The sequence below is a fragment of the Myodes glareolus genome, chromosome 22, assembly GCF_982192425.1.
Source record: "Myodes glareolus chromosome 22, mMyoGla1.1, whole genome shotgun sequence".
NCBI lineage: Eukaryota > Metazoa > Chordata > Mammalia > Rodentia > Cricetidae > Myodes > Myodes glareolus.
Window position 1 is genome coordinate 5,127,166 of NC_142047.1, and position 16,044 is coordinate 5,143,209.

A 16,044-nucleotide genomic window follows, 5' to 3' on the forward strand; every position below is an offset into this window, starting at 1 on the left:
TTCACTAGCATCATGTTTTTGAGGTTCACCCATGCTATGACATGTACCAGAGTCTGATTCTTCTTTAAAGCTGAATAATTGTGTGTGTGTGTGTGTGTGTGTGAATGTAGACACATCATTTCCTTACCTATTTATTTCCTATAGGCATTTGGATTATCTGCGGCACTTAGCCAGTATGAATAGCAGTGCTGTGAGCACATGAGCACACACACACACGCGCATGCACACACTTCTCTATTATTTTTGGTGGCGACCCATAGTAGATGCTGGATTGTATGAAGTTTTCTGTAACTTTTTGAGACGTTGTCCTACCGTCTTCCTTAGGGGCACAGTTTCCGGTGTCTCTGTTGTCACTGTAAGAAGTTACTTTCCTCCTGCTTTGGGACAGCAGACATCCTACTTGCTGTGACTCTCAGTGTGTTTGATTTCATCGCCATACTCACCAGAAGTGTTGCATTCCTGTATTAAAGACATTTTGACTTCCGAGAGTGACTCTGGGTTCTTGGCCCATTTTTAAAATCATTTTGGTTATTGATCAGTTATGGGCAATTTTGTTAATATATTCTAGGCATTAGCCACTTATTAGATACACAATTTTAAAATATTTTATCTCAGTCTGTGGGGGTGCCTTGTGACTTTCTTGGTGATGTCTTTGATGCCTGGCTTTTAGTTTTGATGTGATGCATTTTTGCTTTTCATAGTCGTTGCCTGTGGCTTTGGTTTCAGATCCAAGAATAAACCTGTTTGATTTTGAATGAAGGCCAAGTGCCTTACATAATCTCAGTGGAGCACTTTCCAGTGTTCACAAGTCTATTTCTGGAACACTTAGACTAAATAGTAACTAGTCATTTGGGCCAGTGAACCTGTTGGTATTTTTGAAGTTGATTCTGTGTTTTTTGTCCCAACCCCCATCATTAAATGGAAATGGGGGTGAGTTCATTATTGGGGGGCATTCTCAAAGTTACAGAGCCCTGGTTCCATTTCCAGCAGCCAAACCAGACTCAGTCAGCTTTAACCAGGGCTCTGTAACTTTGAGAATGCCCCCCAATATTGAACTCACCCCTCGACCCACATGGCTGCACTTTGCTCTTTAGTGTGATGCTTCTAGCTTCCTCCCAGTGCTCAGGCAAAGGCTTCCCAGCCAGCTGGGCTTCCTCTAGTTAGCAGACAACATCTGGAAAGGAGACTAATGTGAGCGGTCACACACAGGGCATCTTCAGCCAGGACGACTCTCTCCAGCTCCTCACCAGTGAGGCATTGCGTAGTGCTCCCACCACAGGCTTCTGGGAAAGCTGCAGCTTATGGAAGGGAAGGACACAGGGAATGCCCAGCCACAGCAATGACTTGGTAGAGTAGGAAAGAGGCACAGAGTCCAGCAGCCTCTTCATCAAAGCCAGCATGAGCCACGAGACACCCTGTGACCTTGACAGGCTTCTGTGCCATCCGTATAGCCTGTCAAGCCCGCTAGAAGCATGCTGGGCCTCTGTGGCTCTTCTGAGGTCTCAGAAGATGTTTGTGGAGTATGAGAGACTGCTGCGCAAGTCTTTGACTCCAAAGACTGTAGCACTCTTGCTGCTGATGGTAACTGTGTCCTCGTCTCTCCGTCTCCCCTGGAGAAGCTGATGGGAGCCAATACAGAGAGATAGCAGAAGGGGGCATGAGGCCATTTATTCTCAGGGAAGGCCTGTGTGCTGGTGACAGACAGCAGTGTTGTTACCCCTCACTGTGGCTCCTGCACCAGCCCCCATTCACACTAAGAAACTAGGGGTCTCAAACTCCTTGTCAGAGCATGCACATGATATCATGTACTGTCCAGTATACACATGCTGAATAGTAACCCCAGGAAGGGAGAGAGGGAAGAGGTCACTAATCACTTAAGACACAACTGGAAACAAATGTCTCAAGTTCTCCTTGCCTGAGACAAGGGCAGCTGGTTCCATTCCCCTAAATGATACCACATCACCAAGCGCAGCCTTGTCCAGTGCAGGGTGTGCCATGCAGGCGCCTGTGTTAGCCTGCACCTTTAGAAGGCTTCTGAGCCTCAGTGACACCCCACCTCTGGACCCCTCAGCAGCATAGCAGGGACAGAAATGGTGAGAGTGGTTGATGCGGATACCCCTGCCCCGCCTCTTCACACAGCAAGAATCCTTTGCTTAGCCTATGACTGCTTCCCCTGCCCCACATGCTGGCTGAGAGGCCAGACCCACAGTGCTCACCAAACCCTGTCCTTCTCTGTAGCTAAAGTGTAAACACAGGTCCTAGTTCCTGTCTGTGGGGCAATAACAGAGGTGGGTGGAAAGGCCACCTGGGTTAGCATGCACAGTTAGTGAGTAGTGTCTGGGCAGGGTTCCTGTGCAAACGGATGAGCCTGTAGCATCTCCATGCTGCTGTGATCCCTATGCATCTCCAGGCCATGCTTGGTGCTTGAAGACACATTTATGTAGATGGTGTGGTAGGGACAGAGGCCCATTCCCACCAACAAGCTCAGAGACGTCTCACCACTGCCTGTAACCTTATGCTCAGAAATTGACAGATCCAGATTCTTATCTCTTCACGCATGTGTCAGCATCGACGCCACCTGTGTGCAAACGGGAACCTTTGCCATGTTGGCCCCACTGGACAGCCTTTTCCTGAAGCTGGTAGTCAGCTAAACTTTTCTGCTAGTATTGAACCCCCATAAATACTTTCCCTGGTGGCCACACACATCAGCTCTCCTTGTCCAGGTCACCTGACAGCTCTCCGAGGGGTGTCTCTGCCCAGTCTTCCTTAAAACACACCATTTCTCATTCTCTGTCCTCAGCAGGCTCAGTACCCGATCTCCTGTGTAAGAGTTTCTGCTCTGTGGAGCAGACACAGACACGCACACTGTGGAGCAGACACAGACACTGTGGAGCAGACACAGACACGCACACTGTGGAGCAGACACAGACACGCACACTGTGGAGCAGACACAGACACTGTGGAGCAGACACAGACACACACACTGTGGAGCAGACACAGACACTGTGGAGCAGACACAGACACGCACACTGTGGAGCAGACACAGACACGCACACTGGGACAGTGTATTCTCAGCATGGGTACCCTGCACTGGGCAGAACACACTCCCCTGCTTAGGGAATAGGAAAGGCATGGCTATAAGGCATGGACATCCCAGCAGTGGCTTGTACTGTCTAGAGTTTAGATGCTGTCTTAGACAGTGTGCTACTGCTGTTAAGAGACACCATGATCACAGAAACTCTTACAAAAGAAAACATTTAATTGGGGTGGCTTGTTTAATGTTCAGAGGTTCAGTCCGTTATCATCATGGTGGAGAACATGGCAGTGTGCAGGCAGACATGGCAATGGCTACATCTTAATCAGAAGGCAGCCAGAAATGGTCTGAGTTTCACACTGAGTGAAGCTTTAGAGACCTCAGAGCCACCTCCACAGTGACACACTTCCTCCACCAAGGTCACAGCTACTCCAACAGGCCAGCCTCCTAATAGTGCCCTATGAGCTTATGGGGACAATTATATCAAATTGCCACAGATAACTAAATTTTTTAATACATTTTTATCTTTATGTGACACAGTCATTGTGTCTCTGTCCAATACATTTCAATGCATACATACAGCCAGTCGTGATCAGAGTGGGTGACTAGCATGTCTTGTCCCCGCAGGCATACATCATCTCATTGTGGTAGGGACAGGATTTTCTCACCAGCTGTTTGGCAAGTATTCATCTCATTTTGAAACAGAGTTTTCTATCTTGTGTTGCAGAACAATAGTTGCTCCTTCTAGATAACTTCTCCAGTACCCTTCCTTCACCAACTTCCTCTCCTGCCTCCATCTCCCCTCCTCCACACCTTTCCTAGCCTCTGACAGCATTGTTCAATTCTTGTTTCTTTGAAATCTACATGTTAGTGAAAGCATATACATGACTTATGTCTCCTAATGCATTTTCTAGTTCCATCCACAGTGCAGCAAACTAGTTTATTTTTAACAGCTAAATAATATTTCATTGTGGATATGTGCTACATTTTCTTTTTATATTGTGTGTGTGCGTGTGTGCATGTGTGTGTGTGCTCATGTGAATACAGTGCACACTGTTCACTTTGATTTTTTTCTTTTGAAGCAGGATCTCTCACTGGGCTGGGCCTTAACTCATAAGCTAGCCTACCTGGTCAGTGAACCAAAGATCCGCCTGTGTCCATCTGCCAGTGTAGGCCCCACCATGCCCAATTTGACATGGGTTCTAGGGATGCAACTGGTCTGCACACTTGCAGAGCAAACAGCGTATCCTCTTGCTGCCTTTCCGTCTCCTGTGCTGCATTCTGTTTGCCAGTGGACAAAGATGCTGGCTGTAGTGAGCATGTTGTGGCAAATATCTCTTTGACATGTTCATTTCTATGTAGATTCTAGTAGGCAGATAGCCAGATCAGTGATAGTTCTATTTCCAATTTTTGAGGAACCTCCATCATAAATCACTTGATTGTAGATATACGGACTTATTTTTTGGTCAGTGTTTTGTTCAGCTGGTCTGTGTGATTGTTTTGAAGCCAGGATGGTGCTTCACACTGTGTTCTGAAGTTAGGCAATGTCTCTAAGTTTGATGTTTTGAGTTAGAGCTGTTACTTAGGGCCTTTGTGTCCATACATATTTCAGGGCTTGTTTCTGTGTTCCATGAAGGCTGCCATTGAACTTGAGTAGGAATAGCACTGACTGTGTACGATGTTTTAGGGAATATGGGTATTTTAGTGATATGAATCTTTTCCAGTTTGAGAATATAGGATGTATTTCCAATATTCTGTGTCTGCTTTGGTGCCATTCATCAGCAGGTTAGAATTTGAATTCTAGACATTATTACATTTCAGTAGACTATTATAGGTTTGTTTCTTTGTTTGCTTCAGTTACTAAAAGGGGACTGTGTTCTTGATTTCTTCTTTGATAATTCCCTTTCCATCGGCATAAAAACTTCTGACTTCTATGTGCTGATTTTGAATCATGTAGATTTAGTGAAGTAACTCATTAGCTCCAATACTTCTCTGTGTGTGCGGTCACTAGCTTTATTTATATATTTACAATTATAGTGTTCTAAACAGGGACAAATTCATTCCCTTCTTTACTAGTTTGTTCTCCTTAATTCCTTTCTCACTTTGCTATAAGACAGTATTCAATAGGATACTATGGGGTTGAATGGGATAGCTCTGTATGGGATAGGATAGCACTGTATAGAAAGATAGCATTGTATGGATTAGGATAGCATTGTATATAAGAATAGCACAGTGTGGATTAGGATAGCACTGTATGGATTAGGATAGCACTGTATGGATCAGGATAGCACTGTGTGGGATAGAATAGCACTGTATGGATCAGGATAGCACTGTATGGATTAGGATAGCACTGTATGGGATAGGATAGCACTGTATGGATCAGGATAGCACTGTATGGATTAGGATAGCACTGTATGGGATAGGATAGCACTGTATGGATTAGGATAGCACTGTATGGATTAGGATAGCACTGTATGGATCAGGATAGCACTGTGTGGATCAGGATAGCACTGTATGGATCAGGATAGCACTGTGTGGATAGGATAGCACTGTATGGATTAGGATAGCACTGTATGGGATAGGATAGCACTGTATGGATCAGGATAGTACTGTGTGGGATAGGATAGCACTGTATGGGATAGGATAGCACTGTATGGATCAGGATAGCACTGTATGGATCAGGATAGCACTGTGTGGATCAGGATAGCACTGTGTGGATCAGGATAGCACTGTGTGGATCAGGATAGCACTGTATGGATCAGGATAGCACTGTGTGGATCAGGATAGCACTGTATGGATTAGGATAGCACTGTATGGATTAGGATAGCACTATATGGGATAGGATAGCACTGTATGGATCAGGATAGCACTGTGTGGATCAGGATAGCACTGTGTGGATAGGATAGCACTGTATGGATTAGGATAGCACTGTATGGGATAGGATAGCACTGTATGGGATAGGATAGCACTGTATGGATTAGGATAGCACTGTATGGATCAGGATAGCACTGTATGGATTAGGATAGCACTGTATGGATCAGGATAGCACTGTGTGGATCAGGATAGCACTGTGTGGATCAGGATAGCAGTATGTAGATTAGGATAGCACTGTATGGATTAAGATAGCACTGTATGGATTAGGATAGCACTGTATGGGATAGGATAGCACTATATGGGATAGGATAGCACTGTATGGATCAGGATAGCACTGTGTGGATCAGGATAGCACTGTGTGGATCAGGATAGCACTGTGTGGATCAGGATAGCACTGTGTGGATCAGGATAGCACTGTGTGGATCAGGATAGCACTGTGTGGATCAGGATAGCAGTATGTAGATTAGGATAGCACTGTATGGATTAGGATAGCACTGTATGGATTAGGATAGCACTGTATGGGATAGGATAGCACTGTGTGGATCAGGATAGCACTGTGTGGATCAGGATAGCACTGTGTGGATCAGGATAGCACTGTATGGATCAGGATAGCAGTATGTAGATTAGGATAGCACTGTGTGGAATAGGACTGCTGGGTGTGAACATTTTGTCTTCTTTCTGTTCTTGGAGGAGAAGATTCCAGATTCATTTCTGTGGTGTATGTTCTTATTTTTCATGACTGATTTGGGTCTTCCTTTTTTATATGTGGCTTGTCTACATGACTTTTCAGTTTATCTATTGTATTTTAGACAGGATCTTTTCATGTAATAATGGCCTTGAACTCATAGTGATGCTCCTACCCAGTCTCACAAGAGCTGGACTTGCAGCATGTGCCAGGACATCAATTCCTTTTATTCGTTTATAAATGTTTTCCTTCTTTCTGCTCCGGTCTTTGTTGTTTCTTCTCTTCTGCTGACTCTCACTTGGTTCTCAATTTTCTTCTTTCTTGGGTTCCATCGCTAGATTTTGTCTTTATATCTTTAGTACAGGTACTTATCACTTTATGTTCACCTCTCGGTGTTGTTTTTACTATATCCCGTGTCCTAGCTCCAGTTTCATTCATATCTAGAAATTTTAACATCTCCCCTTTGGTTATTGGTCATTCAGAATAATGTTTAATGTGCATATACAACTTCTAAAGTTCTAATCAATTTAGATTTTTATAACATCATGATAAAGGGACGCATGCTGTAATTTTCTGTTCTAACTCATCGAGACTTCTGTGGCCTAGAGTCATCTGACCTAGAAACTGTGTCATGCATGTGCTGGGAGAACATGTGCTCAGCAGCTGCTGCAGGACAGCTCTGCAGACGCCCTGCCCAGTCAGCCTCTAATAGAGTTTAATTGCAAGGTCTTTAATCTGGACAGTCTATGATGAGATAGTGGGGTTTAGGGTTTCCCAGATATTATCATTAGGTTTTATTCCTCATTTTTGATTGAATAATGTTGGCTTTATTTAATTATGTGTTCTAGTTTGGGTATGTGTATTTGTATAAATGTTATTTCCTAATACTGAGCTGATCCCTTTATCATTATATAGTGACTTATTTATCTCTCTTTGGCTGTGTGTTCGTATGTGTGGGGTGTGTGGTATCTGAGTGTCTGTGTGTGGTTGTGTATATGTGTGGTATATTGTGGTATTTTAGTGTGTGTGGTATGTATATGTGTAGTGTGTGTATGTGTGGTGTGTGTGTGTGTGGTATCTAAGTGTATTTGTTGCATGTGTGGTGTGTATGGTATGTGTATGTGTGTGTGTGGTATGTGTATGTAGTGCGTGTGTGGTGTGTATATATTGTGTGTATGTGTGTGTATGGTATGTATATGTAGTGTGTGTGGTGTGTGAGTATGGTGTGTATATGTAGTGTGTGTGTATGTATATATTGTATGTGTGTGTATGTATGTATGTATGTGTGTGTGTGCATGTATGTACACTCATGCAGAAGCCAGAGGAGCACATCGGGTGTTCTGCTCTATAACCCTCAGCTTTTTCCCCTTCAGACTGACTGACTCTGGAGGTCCGCTAGTGATCCTCTTATAACCATCCTCAAAACTCTGGGGTATGTGTGCCACACACAGGTTTTTAGGTGGGGATTTGAACTCATGTCTTTATGCTTACTCAGTAAGTGTTCTGACCCACTAAGCCATCTCCTCAGATCCTTCCTTTAACATTTTTTATTTTAATTTAAAGTCTTTCTGTTTGGCTGTATCTATCTGTCTGACTTCTGCTTTCTGTGCGTCCTGGCTCATCCAGTTCCTTTCCTTCCTGTCTGAGCACTCACTTTCCTGTGAAGTGAGCTTCTTCTTCGAGTCTAGTGCCCTACACACAAACTCACTCAATGTATAGATTTTACTTAGGGAACTTGAGTCACTTACATTCAAGATTACCATTGATAACTGCAAATGTGTGTCTATTGGTTTTTCCGAGACAGAGTTTCTCTGTGTAACAGTCCTAGCTGTCCTGGAATTTGCTCTTGTAGACCAGGCTGGCCTTGACCTCATGGAGAGCTGCCTGCCTGTCCCGAGTGCTGGGATCACTGCCTGACTGGAATTGTTAACTCCCCCTTCGCCGCTCCTCTCTATGGGTTCCTACATCAATATACCTTATTATTGTCTTGTATTTCTGCTGTGTATGCTGTATGGTGTAGTCTTGCATCTTTTTACACCTTTGCAAGATGGTACTCCCCAGTCTTTGGCACCGAGGGTAGCCAGCCCCACAGGCCTTCCTTGTAGGGTCACTCTGCTGCTCCATGGTGATGAATTACTTAGCTTTTATGTGTTGAAAAATCTTTCGCCCTTACTTCCTAATAGTAGTTTTTGTGAGTATAATAGTTTAGTTGCCATTTTTTTCTTTTAGGACTCTAAATACATCATCCCATTGTCTTGTGATGTGCAAGGTCCCTTTCAACCAGTTCATTTCTGAGATTCCCTTAGGAGCCCTTTTCTCATTCTTTGCCCCGTGCTTTTCATGTTATTTCTATACAAACACTGATGAACCACCCTTTTAACCAGTCCCCTTTCCAGTATCTAATAATCAGCATTCTGTTTTCAGTTCAAGCTTTTTAAACTGCCCTGTGACAAAGTGTTTGTCCTTTTGTGTCTGGTTTATTTCACTGGACATAGTATCATCCTATCCCACTTCTTTTGCTACAGACGGGATTTCCTTGCTGAGCAACAGTGCACTCTGTGCAGACACACGTTTTCTTTCTCCATCGTCTGCCGATGGGCACGCAGGCTGATTCTGTGTCTGTTGTGATACGGATAAAGTCACGATAAACACGGACTTTCTTGGATCTGATGATTTTACTTCCCATACGTCAGCTGACTTCAGAAGTAGACTCCTTTCTTAAAGGACAGCGATGCCTTGCTCCATAATGTGTGTTCCAGTTTAAACTCCGCTTAACAGCACATGAGTCCATTTTCTACTTCTTTGCCAGCACTTTTCCTAACAGCCGCTCTAGGCTTCAGGAACTGACTTCTTACTGTTGTACTGACTTGTAAGTCCCTCGTGGCTGAAGTTGGTTTTGTTTTGCTTTTATCTTTCTTGTTGTTGTGGTTCCATTGATTCTGAAGTTGGCTACTTTTTTTTTTTTTTTAAACATTCTGGACCTTCAGGTGAATAGTTTGTCCTTTTTGTAGACTGTCTCTTTATGCTGTTTACTGTCTCTCTGTACACAGTAGTTTAGTTTGATCTTTACTCATCAGTATTTCCATTTATTTCTCCCTTTGGGCTCCTAATGAGGAAGTCACTGCCTGCAGCTCAGGCCCTGTGCGCTGTGCGCTCTCCCCCGTGTTTTAAGTAGCCTAGAGGTGTTAGGGATTACATTTAGGCTTTGTTTTTGTTTTGTGTTGTTTTTCAAGTCAGGGTTCCTCTGCATAGTCATGGCCATCCTGGAACTCACTCTGTAGAACTTGAATTTACAGAGCTCCACCCATCTCTGCCTCCTGAGAGCTGGGATTAAATAAAGGCATGTACCAGCACCGCCTACACTCAGGCTGTGGCCCATCCCGATGGACTTCTGTCCATGGCAAACGCTGGTGTCAAGTCTCTGCCTTCTGCCTGTGGGTGTCCAGTCTTCCCAGCAGCACCTACCGAAGAGGAGGCACTTTCCCCAGTGTGTTCTTCACTAAAAAACAAACCAACAAACGTTTGTAAAAAGAAACAGTTGGATTTCTATTCTGTTCCTTTGGTTTATACGGAATATCGTATTACAGCTTTCTGGTGTCCTGGCTGCTCTGGAGCCTTAGTGTATCACGCAGTCTCCTTCTCCAGCTCTGCCTTCAGTCTGTGCCTTGCTTCCTGTAGTCAGTACCTGCTAACTGTCAACCCACTCCACCCAGGCTGCATCTTTCTATTAGCCTGCTTTTTCCTAATGAATGGGTCACTGCATTGATAATGCTTGGTCCTTTTCAGTCTGCTTTGTGGCTCTGCCATTTTAGTGGGATTTGTACTTGACAGCAGCTGCTCCTTCCACTTGAGGGACAATGGCTAGAACCAAGGGCCTAGAAACACAAGGCCTCACCAAGGACAGGGGGAAGCATGGTGGGGAGCAGGGGCTGGCATCTGTCTTCATTCCTAGCATTAGATAAAGTCCTCAAGTGGGTGGCCACACCCCTAGTCTCAAAGGTAAAGCTGTTCTTGAGGACAGTGCAATTCATTCCTGTGTCACAACCCCAGAAAGACTTACGTCACTTTCCTTAGCCAGGTTTAAAGGCCTTGGATGGAATATATAGTGGCTTGTGACCCTGAGAACAGTCTATTTGCAGAGTAGGACTGTCTTAAGATGGCTGTTGGCTGTAGTACCCTGTCTTATTATGAGTATATTCATTTTTCAAAGCAAAGTCGGTGAGAGGATTTCTGCTTAGTTACGCAAGTTGCCACCAGACGCACCAGAATGGTGACATTCTGAGATGACAAGTATCACACTAAGGGAGTTTGCTGGGACATTTCCCCCACCACTGGAGAGAAGGGACAATCCCTGCTCCTTAAGGGTGCACCTCGCGGGGTGTCTGCTTCTCCTCTCCTGTTGTTGGCCCAGGTTCCTGACCCCCCCTCCTCCATGGCCACTCACCTCACAGTGCAGTTACTGCTTTGTCGGGAGGAAGCCAGTGCCCAGCATCACTGCCCAGCTGTTTTGAGTACAGTCCTTCTACTCATACATCCTGATGCTGGCCTTTTTTTTTTTTTAATTTAGCTTGACTGTACTTATTTTTTGAAGATACATGGGTTTACCCAAGTTTAGGAAATGTTGAGCAACTGCTTGTGTAGGTTTTATATGTTTTCTCCCATCTAGTATTTATTCTGGAACTCGAATAATACGAAATCTGCTAAGTTAACAGGCTCTCTCATAAGTGTTCGTGACAGTCTTCATTTTCTTTTCAACTGAGATGTGTAAAAGGATCTGCCCTCAAGTCCTGACTTCCGATCAGTTAGGATGTTGAAACTCTCAATACCTGTCATTCTGCGTTCTTCAGTGGCACTAATGACATAATCCGTTTATGTGTTTTCTTACCTAACTGGGGATGGTTCAGCTGGAGAAAGAGTGGGAAAGGTTCCTGAGTCTCAGGGTAGGGACAGCACACAGAGAACTCTTAACCTAAGGCTTTTAATTTTCTCAAAATCAGGCATAACTGGAATGTAGCTGAGAAGCCCCAGCCTCTCTGCAGCTCAGGGCAGAGCCCTGTGGAAGTGACGGCCACCTAGGCTCCATTGGCCAGCTCAGCCATGGAGACATCATCTTACTTGCCAACAGGGCAGCCTCTCTTGCTTCTTTTCCTCTGGGTATCCGCATGTGTGGCCCCAGGCCAGCCTATAGATATACACGCCAGATTTAACCAATTCACAAGCAGGCAAATGAGAACTGATTGAGGGGCCATCCTGTGGCTCAGGCACCACTATCTCATGTCCATGTACCTTGGATAGTCTTTTCATGCTAGACAGCTGACTATTTGTTTAGCATGAAGACACTGGTTGACAAGTGACAGGAACACACATCTTTGTCTGCCGGATAATTTGACTAAACTATTATGCCATGATTTCCTGGCAGAATTCCTGAACATTGCTGCCTATGTTTGCACCAGGGTTAGGCCGAGCGGAGGAGGAGGCGGGGATCTGAAAATGCGGCCCCATGTCATGCCTCTGTGTCTGTTTTACAGCTGGTGAGTGACCTGCTGGAATTCTGCTTTTATACCTTCCGAGAGTCCCAAGCCCTGAAGGTGGAGTTTCCCGCCATGCTGGTGGAGATCATCAGCGACCAGCTGCCAAAGGTGGAGTCTGGGAACGCCACACCCCTTTACTTTCACAGGAAGTGACGGAAGCCGTCAGCCAGGAAGAGCTTTGCCTTAAGTCTCCCCGCATCGTTCCACACCTACGAAGGACAGGACTCGCGGTTGTAACGTGTGGTGGTTGAGTCGTGCTTGCTCAGCAGCAAGGCTAAAGTCACATCAAGGGTCTGGGGCCGGGAAAGCCATGAGACGTGGATTTGGCAAGGCCTGAGCTGGCTAAAGGACTCTCCCTCTCCACTCCCAGCGCTTAGAAAACACGTTCCCGTTCCTCTGGATGAAAAGCCATATCTAGTCAATAACTCTTGATTTTGATATTTTAACAGATGGAAGTTTTAACTATGCCATGTAGTTTCTGGTATCTCCTGCTTGTTTTCAAAGGGTCTGAGGACTAGAGAACTTTTTAAGCTTACCCTTGGTTTGCACATAAAACGTCTAGTCAATATGGGGCATTAATATTCTTTTGTTATTTAAAAATACAAAAAACAAAAAAAAAATACAGATTCCTGATGTGTAATAACAGAACACGTGGCGTGGAACTGCGGCCTTCCGGGGCACGTTTTCTGCATCACTGGCATACACACTCGTTAGTGTCCATTTATTATTTAATTAGAATGGGTAAGATGTATAATGCCTTGGTTTCGATTTCTAGTATCTATTGTGTTGGCTTTACAAATAATGTTCTGCAGTCTTCTGCTGGGCTGTACATTACCTGTCTGTATAAATCGTGGACGACCTGAAATACGTGCAAGGAACTTTTGTAAATGAGACACATACAAAAAAAAAATCTTTAATGGTTAATAGGATGAATGGGAAAGTATTTTTGAGAGAATTCTATTTTGCTGGAGACTATTTAAGTACTATCTTTGTCTAAACAAGGTTAAACTTTTTTTTGTAACGTGAGATGCTCTGCATGCGTACCGAACCGTTTACAGTGTATTTAAGAAAGGGAAAGCTGTGCCTTTTTTAGCTTCATATCTAATTTACCATTTTACAGTCTCTGTTGTAAATAACCACACCTAAACCTCTTTGGTTGTCTCTAAGCCTTTCTACTTTTTCTGTACTATCTGTTTTGTTCTTGGTCTCCCACGTGGGGTTGTGTGAGCCGCCAGCGCCCTGTTCTGGCTTCTGCTTCTTCCTGCTTCCATCGGGGATACTGCTGCAGCTGTGTCTGCAGCTCAGCAGGTGTCACTTGACAGGGCCCATTGGACCGAGGTCCTGGGAGCGCTGTCTTTCCCTTTTCCATAAGAAGCAGAACCCACTCTCAGAAGGGGAGACTGGAAACTCAGCGCAGAGAGTACCGCTCTCCCATTTCAGAAAACCCAGCTTTTCTCCTCTGGGGGAAGAAACTTCATACACTCTCCACAACTGTCAAAGATCAGAAAGCACCTCTGGCCTTGGACAGGGTTCTTCACTCCTGGAGCTGGTCACGGGAACAGCAATCATAGCAGGCGGCACTGGGCAGTCCTTCTGGGCAGGAGTCAATCAGAATGGCGTGGAGACCCACAGATCACTAGAAGGTTTTTAGATTTTTTAAAGGTAGGTTTTAAAAATGAAAATTTTATACATAAACAGTTTTGGAGGAAAAAAACCACAAAAACACTACAGATCATATAAGCAAGACAGCGGCACTAAACCTTTAATTCATTAATCTGTCCAATACTGATGCAATTTATGTCTTCTCTCCTGGCCCAAATCACAAACATGTGTATCTCTGGGAACTACAAGATGATTGCACTAAATAATCTTGAATAGAGGCCAAATTAATCTTTCAAATGTGGTGATGACTTTCATCTGTACTCAGTGAAATCACACAAGTTCCCGAAACCTAGAAGTCATAGCTCAAGCAGGAGGCCGGGACAAGGATGCAGTGGGGCAGCCCTTTCCCACAGGTTCACCACGCAGACAACATTACCTTGTCTTTCACAGAATGCCTGCCTTCTGCGAGGGGAAGCCTAGACCGCTGAACTCGGAGGGAGCAGGCTTTCATACATAATTTGCAATTTCAAGAGTTTAGTTTATAGGCAGATCTTTAGAGGCAGCCAACTTACAGCAGGGCAGGATCACAGCCACACCTCGAAGGTGATGGATACAAGGTGTGCAGACGAGGTGTCTGGGGAGGAGCTGAGTTAACTCTATGACTGCATTCCATCCTAGCCAGGACTGCGTGTAGGACGTCTGTCTTAGCTTTTTGTATTAACGAAGTTACTGGCTCCTTGTGTGTCTCCAGGTAACTCTGCTTAACTAAACAGCGAAGCCATATTCTCTAAATTCACTGTTGAATGCCTGTCCCAGGCCAAACTGTCCGTCTGCTCTTATTTTTGTACCATATTGCTCTTAAAAATCTTGGTTTGGTACAATTCATAATTCACCAAAACTTCTTCATATAATTAAAACACTAAATTAGTTTAAAATGAAGCAATTTATATCTTTATGCAAAAACATGTCTGTCTTTGCAAAGGACTGTAAGCAGATACAATAAATCCTTTCCTTTAGTCGCCTGTTGTCCTCCAAACTGTTCATTTGCATGCCTAGAGATCCGTCTGACTTCATGCCTGTCTACCTTCTGGTCCTGCACTTCAGCCTGCAGCCAACAATGGAGCCACTGGAGTTTTTTGAGTCTAGAAAGAGCCCTGTTCTCTGTCACATGATCAGTTGTCTCTTTGGGCAGAGTCATTGTGGTTCTGTGGCTAATCTTTGGTTCACTACCCTCTTCCATACCAGCACCTCACGTAGCCGTGTGTACATGTAAGCATGGCCTACCCCTCTTCATCCACTGTAACATGAGGGGCCGGCTTGTTGGGGTATCTGTCCTGCCCAGTACCCCATAGCCGGCATACCCCAAGGAAAAATCACACACAGGACTCCACCGAAGAGGCAGCATGTAACTTGCCCAGCTGAAAAAGGTACGGAGCCATTATGGCTAACATAGATGAGAATAATGGGTTAATATAAGTTATAAGAGTTAACAAGAAGCCTGACCTAATGGGCCAATCAGTTTATAACCTTATGAAGTCCTGTGTGTTATTTTTGTTGGGAGTTGCCGGCTGTGGGGTACCGGGCGGGATAGAAACCCCAACAAGCCGGCCCCTCATGTTACAATCCACCACACTTTGAGACTCACTTGAGTAGACCACAAGGCCATCTGTAGCTGGAGTTCTTCCTCCGTGTGGCCTTGCTTTCTCCCTCCAGGTACCTGCAAACCTGATGGTTATCCACTCTTTGTGGATCTCCCCCCTTGACACTCATGAATATAGAAAACAAAAATCCAATTACCAGTTCGTTTTAAAATATGAAACATTTCCTTATAGGTAAATTAAAGCAATGTGTCATTAATGGGTGAGTGTTGATGGGCTTTCAGAAAGAGAAGCCTGGGTGAGAGACAAGTTTAACATTGCTTAAGCAAACAGATAAAATTCTAGAACACACTGTGGCCACTAACCACAGCCCAGGAGAAAAGTTGTATGTCATGGAGTGAGTGGTAAAACATCTGTAAGTGAAAGCAAATCTACGTGCAAACACTTTAAGAAATCTGACCTATTAAGGAGCAGAGCCTTCCATGGCCTCAGATTTGAAATGAAAGCCATCTTGTCTGCCAAGAGGTCCTTCCATGAGCACCCTTGAGGAAGCAGGTGGCCTTCGGAGCTCAGAAAGCTTCTTCTTGGGCCAACTGTGTCTTCATTTTGCTTTTAAGAACTTCACAAGGCAACTCTTGGGCCGAGAGAATCCCGTTCCCCTTTAGCAATCACGAGCTGAGAAGAGCCAGGATAGCCAGCTACTACTGTGTGCCACGGCAG

General features: G+C 44.6%; 1 protein-coding gene across 6 annotated transcripts in view; it reads left to right on the forward strand.

Annotated features, from left to right (window-relative positions):
* Window positions 1-14,745, forward strand: part of Nr3c2 (nuclear receptor subfamily 3 group C member 2) — a 330,889-nt gene extending 316,144 nt beyond the window's left edge. For all 6 annotated transcript variants that reach the window (XM_087900467.1, XM_087900468.1, XM_048438236.3 and 3 more), the window contains one exon: window positions 12,122-14,745. In XM_087900467.1, coding sequence (XP_087756593.1) covers window positions 12,122-12,277 — 156 coding nt within the window. In that variant the 3' untranslated portion in view covers window positions 12,278-14,745. The remainder of the gene's footprint in view (window positions 1-12,121) is intronic.
* Window positions 14,746-16,044: the final 1,299 nt, after the last annotated feature.